Consider the following 10,248-nt stretch of genomic DNA (forward strand, 5'->3'; position numbering starts at 1 on the left):
CGGCAGCAGCGGGGATTCGCCCCGCTCTCGCTGGCACCCGGCGGTGCCGCCTCCATGGCCTCGCCGGGGCGGTCCGAAGACGCGGACCGGACGCTGTTCGTGGGGAACCTGGAGAGCCGTGTGCGGGAGGAGATCCTCTACGAGCTCTTCCTGCAGGTGGAAGGCGGGCCTCCAGGGGCGGGACGGGACCAAAGGGCTGAGGCCTCAGCGGGCCCCGACCCGGGCAGGGACGAGGCGAGGCTCCGGGCTGCGGGCTGCGGCTCACTCCACCGGCGCTCTGCGCTGGGGAGCGGCCTGGCAGCCCCCGCCGCAGTAGCGAAGCGGTACGAGCGGCCAGAAGGCGTGAAGCTGCTGGCCAGGCGAGCCCGGGGCCTCTCGTCAGGGCATGGCGGGGTGCGCCTCCCGCAGGCCAGTGCGCACGGCCGGCCGCGTCGCGGGAGCCCTTGCCGCATCTCGCCTGTGCACGGCTCCGTGGCCCTCGGCGCCTTGCGGGTGGGAGCGGTCCCTGTCCTGCCCATTTCCCCAACCTTGGGTTTGCCTTATCCCAGCTGTGCAAGTTTTGGTGCCTCAGATGGGCCTCGAATTAGTGAGGCAAATAATTTTTTTTTTTTTTTTTTAAATTTTCGAGGAGGAAAAAAGAATTTTTGCACTTAAAAAAATTAATTCTGAGTAAGACATTTTTGGTCGATAATTTCATACAGAGAAAATGGTGTAAAATCTGATAGAGTGTTTTGAGCAAGTCTGAAACTACTAACGGTGAATGGACTTCACCTATAAATGACCTTTACATCAACAAGTCCTGCGTGGTAATACTTGAGAAGATGCTTAAAATTCCACTGGTTGGATTTTCAGAGAGGTGAGGGAGGAAATACCAAGTAGCTGGACCAGTTTCAAAACCTGAGTTTAATCCTCTTCTTTGGAAATAAGGTATGCCAAGGAGGAAAGAACGTTGTACAGACAAGGTGCTGACAGTGACTTGGCTTAGTTTTGCACTCACAGTGTCAGAATCTCTGGCTAGGCCAAGCATGTTAACCTTAAGTCGAAAGCAAAAGGTAGAAGAGTATATGGAGAGGAGGGAGCATTATATGTCACTAATGCAAGCTTCAGATTTCAAGATGGATGAACAAGATTTGATGATTATGGATTTTCCTAAACTTGTTTATGGTGTGTTTTGTTGGTGGTTTTGATTTTTAATTAATTTCTTCCCCCACCTGACATGATCTAGTTAACCACAGTAAAGTTAAAAGCTCATGACTGGACAGCTTAGTTGAAGGTGTGGTGATAAAATCGCCTCTAATTTCCCTCAGTCTTGAAGTGAACCATGCTTCCTTTCACTGAGTTTGCAAAATAAGGAGTGCACAAGAAGACGTGGGCAGAATCATCTGTTCTCATGTGATTTCATTTGCTAATCAAAACTATTTTTATTCACCTGCTTTATTCCACCGATGAACCTGATCATTTGTCGTGTTCACTATGCAGCATCTCAGTATGCTACCCCATTTGCATTGAAAGGCATTTTTGTATGGCGTACTCAGGCCCTTTGGGATTTTAGCAGTTTCCATCTCGTCTTTAAGTTTTTAACTTTCTCACAAAATTAGATAAGAAACACTTCTTTCTTCTTTATTTTATTTTTTCTTTCTCCCCCCCCCCCCATTTTCTATGCCAGTAATCCTACCTGTTTCCAACACTACGCAATTGACTACTGTTTAACTGTAAATCTTAGGTTAAGACAGCTTATCTTGCCAGCAGATATGACTAATACCATACAAGTTCTGGTACAAAAGTGATAAAAATAAGCAGGTGCTCTCAGAATGTGCTTTTGCATGACTCTTCTGCATAATCTGCAGCAGTCACAGAACTGGTGACGTTTATCTGGGTCCTTAGGTCATTCCAGTAACTACAGCTTATCTGTTTCCTTCACTGCATCTTGTTCTCACTCAGGTTTCTCTGTCTTTTGCTGCAGCAGTACATGCTTAGCACTGCAGTATGCTTTCTTGGACAGCATACAAAGTGCAGTACTCCTGCTATGGCATAATTCCAAACATGCACTCCTGACCTGCAGCTCTTCCCCCATCAAATTATGAGCAAGTATCTATTACTAGTTTTAAACTATTGGTATATTTATTTATGAACAGGAAGACTACATATTTAAAAGATGGACCTGCAAAGGACTCGTTTGTTGCTTCTAGTCCTTGAAGAACCAGATCCTCTTCATTAGGCAGATAATAACCAGAAGACTGGATATTTGCAATGATTTTTAAAACTGCATTGTAGCAGGTACAACAAAAATGCCTTAAGGAGCCACCTGAAGAGAAAATAAACCTGTTCAGAACCTTTCCTGTACCTTTTCTTTTAAAACAACAATGCAAACAAAACAAACATACACGAAAGCCCAGAAAACTTCAAGATGAGATCAGCATTTTGAAGATTGCCTGCACAGGACTACCTGGGTAGTATCCATTGCTGTGTAGCCTGATCACCCTCTGTGCCAATAATAAAAATAACATTTAAATTATTTTTGATCCTTTGTATTTGTATGACTTTGCTACTTTCACCAGGGTTGACGGGTGAGGGTTGTTTCCTTTTTCAGCAAAAGCATCTTATTTAATTGTGAGTTGACATGCATCTGGCAAAACATACAGAAATCAGACACCACGGATGACAATCCTTAGTATCTTCAGTCTGACAACATGGAGAGTATAATAAGGGGTATGGCTCTGCATCATCACTTCAAATGCTTACAGCAGACAATTTGCAGATTGTTGAAAATACAGAATAAAAAAGTAGATTACTTTCTATGGCTTGTTTGCTTTGAGTGTATGCTGTCTTTATTTTGAATGTTTATGCAGTTCCTCTAAAGCCATGGATGATTTCTGAGTGACTTCTACTGACAAGTACTTACTGCACAACTAGTAGTAGTGGAAGCCACTTCCACCAGTGAGTGCAACTTCTTTTGATTCAGAATAATGAATTCTCCATCTACTGCAGACATTCAGGTTTTTTGGTTTGTTGTGGTTTTTTTTCTTTACTGAGGCATTTTTTTTAAAACTTATGTTCAGTTTGTTGCTTATCTGGATACTGTATCCTAAAGGTAAGTTGCTTCCTTAATACTGAGCTGTGGCAGGAGGTTGTTGTTGGGCACTTCTTTTCACTCTGCTAAACCAGCTGTTTCGTTTGTTTTGATGAGAAAGTTAATTTGGTTATTTAATATACTGATTCCAGCTTGTGTAGAAAAACTTCATCTTTGGTAGCTACTATTGAAATGACAGTTGGTTTGAACATGAAGCCAATGTTTTTGCTGCTTTAGTTTTGTTCTAGAAGTCATATGCAAGGTTTGAAATGGTACATATAAGCAGAGATGGAACTTTTCAGTGAAGGTATTTAAGCCAAAGAGTGTGGTTTAGCATTTTGTTTTATTGATGGGTTTTGGGTTGTTTTTGAAGTGGGGCAGAAACAGTATGTTATCTGTAATGAGATGATTGGTGGTTTCTTGATTCCTCTTGCCATGCAATTGTGATGAGGGTTAGGCAGTACAGAAAACTTTGTGGTACTTCCAGAATCTTGTTTTCCCCCAGTGTTGATGCTGTCCATTTTAGAATTTTAAGCAAGACTGAAATAGAAGCCTATTAATGGAATAGGTAATTTGTTGATAGCTGGTATTAGCAATTTGCTTAGATGTCTTAGCTGTGCAAAAGTCCCTCTCTAATAATTGTGGCCAGCTATACACACAAAAAAATAACTTTGGACTCTGTGGAGTCTAAATTAGTCTCCACCTTGCATCAGCTATCAAAAACATCATTAAAGACTAAACATCACCTATGATGCTTGGCTCCCTTTTAACATTTGTGGAGCTAGCTTTTGTTTACAGAATGCTCAGAATTTGAGCTTGAGGGAATGTGGAAAGACACTTTTAAAATTAAGTATATATATTATACTGACAAATTTATACTGTTTCTGACTATGGCAAAATACACCTCACTGTGACATATTCAAAACAGAATGAAATGTCAATCTCTTTAAATTTCTGTGAGGAAATAATACAGCTTTCTTTCAGGCTGGACCATTAATCAAAGTGACGATTTGTAAGGACAAAGAAGGAAAACCTAAGTCTTTTGGATTTGTCTGCTTTAAGCACAAAGAGTCAGTGCCTTATGCAGTAGCTTTGCTGAATGGAATCCGTTTGTATGGAAGACCAATTAAAGTGCAGTATCGGTTTGGTATGTTTGTAGTCTCAATTTTTTGGTAAATGTTTCATTTTTCAGTAGAGCCTTTTATAAGTATGACCGTTTATCATTGTAACAAATCCAGATCCATGGGATTTTAACAAACACTTCTTTTGCATTTGGAAGGATTCATTCATATTTTTTGTTTACTAAGAGAAGACAGTAGGTTGGTTCAGAACAGCATAACATGCAAGCCAGCAAAATGTGGCAGTGCAGGCTTTCGTGACAGATTGCATTTAGGAACCAAGGCGTGACTTCAGTTTGCATACTGGCAGGAAAAGTTGGTTTACTGAGTGCTGCCACTATCAAGTGGTTGGATAGTTTTTATACTAAAGCCACAGAGTTATCAAAACTTGTTTTAAGTGGGAGGGGTTGTAGTATGAAGAACAGTTAAATCAGTCACATTCTTATGTTTATGAAATTAAACATAGAAAGCTAATGATCAGACAGAGTTTCCAAACCAAACATTAAGGGCTCATTTTCCCACTTTGCACTGTGCCACTCCTTACTTTAAAAGCTGTGCAGAGTACTTTCTGGGTTCAAGTAGAATGGCTGAGGTTCCTAAAATTGTAAGCATCTCCCACATCTGTAACTGAATGGGAATTGCTCTATTCTTGATTACTTGAGCAGTCCTGATTTATGCTTCTCTAAGTAAATGATAAGCAAACTCTTTTAAGGGGTAAAATAATACTACAGATTCCTCCCATAAAATGGCACCTTTACCTTGGATATATTAGCACACTAGAGATGATGCAGAATGCTTTCTGTGGATTTAACTTTTTAATTCAGTAGATGTAACTGAATAGTCATTATGCTCTTGTCTTATTTACAGGGAGTTCTCACTCATCAGAACTAAGCAGTCCTACACATGGTTTTGAGAACTATATTGATTTATATTCACCCTCGTATAGGTAACAAAGCTCAGCTTTCAATTAACCATATGATTTTTTAAAATACATTATTACAAAAATATTTGATGTGCTGGAGAAATCTTTAGGCTTTTCATTAAAACAGTTGTTTCATACTTTTATTGCCTCCTAACTGATGACTTGCAACAGGCTGTAGTTAGGTTGACAGAGGTTCAGTTAGCATGGATTTTCCATTTATTTGTTTCTGCAAGGCACAGGACCACAAGAAAATACAGAAATGCAGTGTTTTTACTGACAATGTTTGGAGCTGTTAAAGGAAAAATTCTGACAAGGGAGGCAATATGGCAAAATCCAGAACTCTTTGGCGATTGCACTTAAGCACATGAAGGTGTATTTTTCTTGCTTTGTAATATTTTTTTCATGGAATTCTAGTTGTTAATATCTCGATTCTCCTCATGCTCTTTTTAACTCATTCAAACCTAAGAGTTAAGTCTCAGCACTCTATTAAGCAGTATGTGGTAGATGTCTGGTCTTTGTACATTTGCTTGTTTTTCCTAGGTATCAAGAGCCTTATGGATATCCTCCCTTTCCTGTTACTCCTTTTCCCATGAATAGTTTACCTCATGAATACTCAGGCATTCAAAAGATGGTGAGTTTGTGTTAAAGGGTTAACAATTTTGGAGCTTCTTCATGAAGTTGAATGTATTCTTCCTTTTTGCAGTCTTAAAATGTCTTTCAGGATTTTATTGTATTAGATCTGTTTATTTTAGTAACAAACCAAACTATTCTCATACTGCAGGAATGTCTTAAAGCTTTATAGATTAAGGAAACAAAAAAATGACAAAAGTCTACAGATGGAGCTCTCCTGTACTGTATTCCTTTGGTGAGACAACTTAACCTAGTAAAATTACAACCATGCAAGTAATAGCTTCTTCCTATACAACTCATTGCTCAGGGAACCTCTTAGCTTTTCTGCTTAGTTCAGAAGTGCCCAGCACAAGTTTGAAATATCCTAAAACTCTCCCAACAAATCACCACTGCACAAGTTGGGGCAAAAAGAGTGTGAGGGTTTCTGGCCTGAAGCTTTGCATGTCCCTGCAATTGTTGTGTTCATAATCTGCTTCCACAGCAGTAGACAGTGTGAACCTGTGTTCTGCTTCCCTCTATCAGACTGGCACACTGGACCATTCTTGTCCTAATCTGTTTTGTCTGAAATATTTACAAGGCAAGGGAACTGGTATCTTCAGATGGCAACCTGTGGGCCAAACCATACCCACCTAAGACATCCCAGTGTTTCTGAAGGTGATGAATTTGGATTGGTAGGACTGAATACAGGCAGAATTAAATGTGAGGTACCGGCTGTACAGTCCTGCTGCCACAGTCTGACATGAGGAATTGGCAACTGTGCAAGGAGTAGAGTATCTGGATAGATTGCTGGCTGCAATCTGAGCAGAAAGATGGAGAGGTTCTGTTTCCTCTTGCACAGATGTGGTGGTAGCCTGCCTGCTTACCAGGCTGTGCTCTCAGAAGAGCTGAAGTATGCACAAGCTTTCCCATCCCCTCCACTCTGGTAGGACAGGTTGGGGAATATACCATCTCCCCCACTGTGCTCACCAGTGAGCCCACTCCTCAGCAGCAATGCCAGTACGTAAATACTGAGAGCACACATGACTGACTTCCTTGTGTTTTCTGCTTGTTAGAGGAGATGGTATGAACTATGTCACCAATGTTAAGTTTGTTGCGGCTTCAGCAGGAAGCAATCTCGTCACACCTACATCATGACGCATCTACCTCACCTTTATCTGTGTGAGCCATGCAGGCTACAAACTCAGACAGAGAGTCAAAGAGTGATTTAGGTTGGAAGGGACCTCAAAGATCATCTAGTTCTGACACCCTGCCATAGGCAGGGACATGTTCCCCTAATTTTTCTGGTTGCTAACAGTCATTAGAAAGATACTCTTTTCTATATTTGGGATGTGCATTTTGTATGAGAGGGGACGCTTGGGATACTTTAAGGACTATAGCAAGAAGCTGGGTAATTACTACGTTGTTCCAAGTGCTTTGATCTAGAAATTCAGTGTGTCTTATAGGAATGCTTTGTTTCACATTAACTTTAAACCAGGTTTAAAAAAAAAAATGCAGATGTGCATGTCTTTAACAATAGGCTTTGCAGGTACAAATACTTACAGTGTACAGAGTTGAAGTAATGCCATGTTTGATTACCTTACACAAAGACTTAACCAGTGTTTAATCTTAAATTAGGTGACAACTCTGCTCTAATTTTGCAATGAAAGATTGTCTACTTTTCCCAACTATACTAGTTGACAGAACAGAATACATATTTTATCCTCAAACATGCTGTGTTATGTTATTTTATAATGTATTTTCATGCTGTAATGCACGCAGAATTAAACTCTTCAGAACTTAACTCTTTACAGTGTTAACAACTCAAGTTTCTGTTTTTCTAGATGAACCATGTTCTAGCACAGCAGTACACAGTACAGAGTCCACTGGGTCAGCAATTTCCTTACTGTCAGATGACTCCACGATTGCCTTCAAATTTTTCCTTTTCTCCCTATCAGAATCAAGCTGCAGATTTTAAGTCTGCACAGAGTTGTTTTGAATTGGCTCTGCCACATTTGCGTGAATGTGAAATGCACCAGATGGATGAAAGTACCTCTAAGAGAAAAAAAGAACAACAAAGTTGTGACAGTGACACTAGTGTTGAGGATGACAAAGGGAGACAAAGAGAGCGTGACCAAAAATACAAGAAGCGCAAAGCCAAGAAAAAGATGCATTAATACTATGCAACTGGATTAATAGATTTTTTTTTCTTGTTATTCATCACTTTTGTTTGAGAGAAATTCAACCTTTCACTCTGGCACTTTATTTAAAAAGGAATGTTCAAGATTCATATTATTTTTGTAAAGTGTTACGCAGAAGGTATGCTGATACTTTATTTACAACTTACTGAAAGAACAAAGTGCTATTTAATGTATAGGAAGCATTTAAGAAGAAAAAGTTTTCCTAATAAAGGAAAAAAGCTATTTGGTTTCTCCCATGCTGCCCTGCCCCTCCCTGACGCAAGTAATGTAGAAACTTCATGGAAACACATAATTCAGCCACTTGTGAAGCATATGTATCACTTCATCATTTATGGAATGTGTTGTTTTGAGTGGTGTAAGAGTTTTCTGGAGCCACTGAAGAAGTCTGTGGGCGAAAAATTTTTAAGTGTCACATCAGAGATGTGCTTGTCACTGAAATATCAACACCTATAAAGTTTTCTCTTATTTAGATCTGTTGTTACTTTCAGTTAGGATCAGCTTGTATGGTTATCTGAACTGTTTTTTTTCCAGTAGTAAATCTGAGGTAAACCCAAGACTTACACATGTATCAGTGATGGAATGTATGTGCTTTATGGCTTCTGGCTTCTGGTACTGACCAGAACTACATGCATATATATATGCCTCTTTCTATAAAATTACTCTGTAGTTATTTTATTTTCTTAATTGCAAATCTAAATATTCGATGTATCAAATACTCATTAAACTTGTTATCTATCTCATTTACTTGTTAGCCAAAAAGCATGAGTCAGTGCAATTAGTACTACCTCTTACAGAGGAAAGCTCTTCCCTTGTGCAGCAGAGGAAGAATAAACTATCTTGTGCCGTCATGAATCAAAGTAGTTAAAGGATCTATTCTCTGTTGCAAACTCACAACTGCTGCCAACGATATTAAGACAACTACAGAGGTATTGTCTTACACAATACCAAGTACAGGTGAAATGTTTCTAAGATCCTACTATATGAGAAAGTGAAACACTTAATTTTCCGTTCTTTAATATTAGCAAAACTTCAATATTGCTTTAAGATAAATCTTCATAGTAGATGTAGGCTTCAAATTGAACCTGACAGTAAAAAGGAACTTTGGTTTTATTGAACTCAGTGTTCTCGGTTATACTTGGTTTGCTTGGAAGGAATGCTTTTCAACCTGACACCAGCACTAAGGAAGAATATCTGGTTTAAAGGTGGTGTGTTTTACAAGCCCAAATGAGTTTCAGTAATGAAAGAATATTCAGCTTTCAACACTTTCTCTTTTGTCTGATAAGATAAATCACACTTAGTACTAAGTTACTTTCTCAAGACACAGCTTTTAACTTCCCAAAGGGATTACTTTTTTAGCTTCAGACATTTTTCTGTAATGCCACACAGTATGGCACCTTGAAATGTCATTAGCAACTGAATTCAACCTTCTCCAGAAAGAATTTACATAACAAAAGTATATGCCTTAAATAAGATTTATGCCTTATGTTTTAAGAAACTTGGTTAAGTCTGCCCAGTTCCTTTATCTTGTCTCTCTAACTTTCCACACAAACACATTATAGTATTTTGATGGGTTTATTTGGACTTTTTTGTTTGTTTGGGTGTTTTGGTTTTTTTCTCCACCATTAACTTTAGGACTAAGCTATATAGATGTAATATAACATCTCTTGAAAGATACTGCTGATTCTGTACTAGTAAATCACGGATCACAAAAATTGCCACAGTAATGTTAAAAAATGGCATGTTAAATATACTGATTTCTTTAACCCTGTTCCCCACTGCCAAATTGAAATAGGTTTAATTTAAATTACATATAATTGGATAAAGGAAGAATACATTGACAGTAGGTTAAGTTAGAATAAAGTTCATCAGACAAAAGAGAAAACTGATGATGCCCAATCCAGAATTAGCCGAGAGAAAGAGAATCTTGCACAGGTCTAACGTGTTTTTATCAGACTTGTTCTGTGCAATTACACCCTATAAAAGGAATGTCAAAGAGGATCATATTGGATATGACTGATAAAATACTGATAAAAATCTTCTAAAGAAATAATTCTTACTGTTTTTCTCAGTCTTTTTTTTTTCCTGAGAAAGCTATGGGGTTTAACAAATTTGGATATCTGCATACCTGAAACTCATTGGTATGTTAAAAGAATTTTCTAGGCCTGTGGGAATGTGCTAAAACTACTTTTGCTGTAACCGTTTCTTTTGTACATTTGTGAACTTTAAGCATCACTTTGGTCAGGACCCATAGATATTTCAGTTACATTATTACCATATTTATGAAATAACATACTGGAAATAAAACATTTAAGTTTGGCCTTGACCAAGTAT

General features: G+C 38.9%; 1 protein-coding gene across 1 annotated transcript; it reads left to right on the plus strand.

Moving 5' to 3' along the window:
- Positions 1–10,248, plus strand: RBM11 (RNA binding motif protein 11). Its single transcript, XM_064152311.1, has 5 exons — positions 1–156; positions 4,055–4,217; positions 5,056–5,134; positions 5,651–5,741; positions 7,561–10,248. Exons 1-5 carry the CDS (start codon positions 55–57, stop codon positions 7,891–7,893), a joined length of 768 nt encoding a protein of 255 aa, XP_064008381.1. The 5' UTR covers positions 1–54; the 3' UTR covers positions 7,894–10,248.

Source organism: Pogoniulus pusillus, chromosome 12 (genome assembly GCF_015220805.1).
Source record: "Pogoniulus pusillus isolate bPogPus1 chromosome 12, bPogPus1.pri, whole genome shotgun sequence".
Classification (NCBI taxonomy): Eukaryota; Metazoa; Chordata; class Aves; order Piciformes; family Lybiidae; genus Pogoniulus; species Pogoniulus pusillus.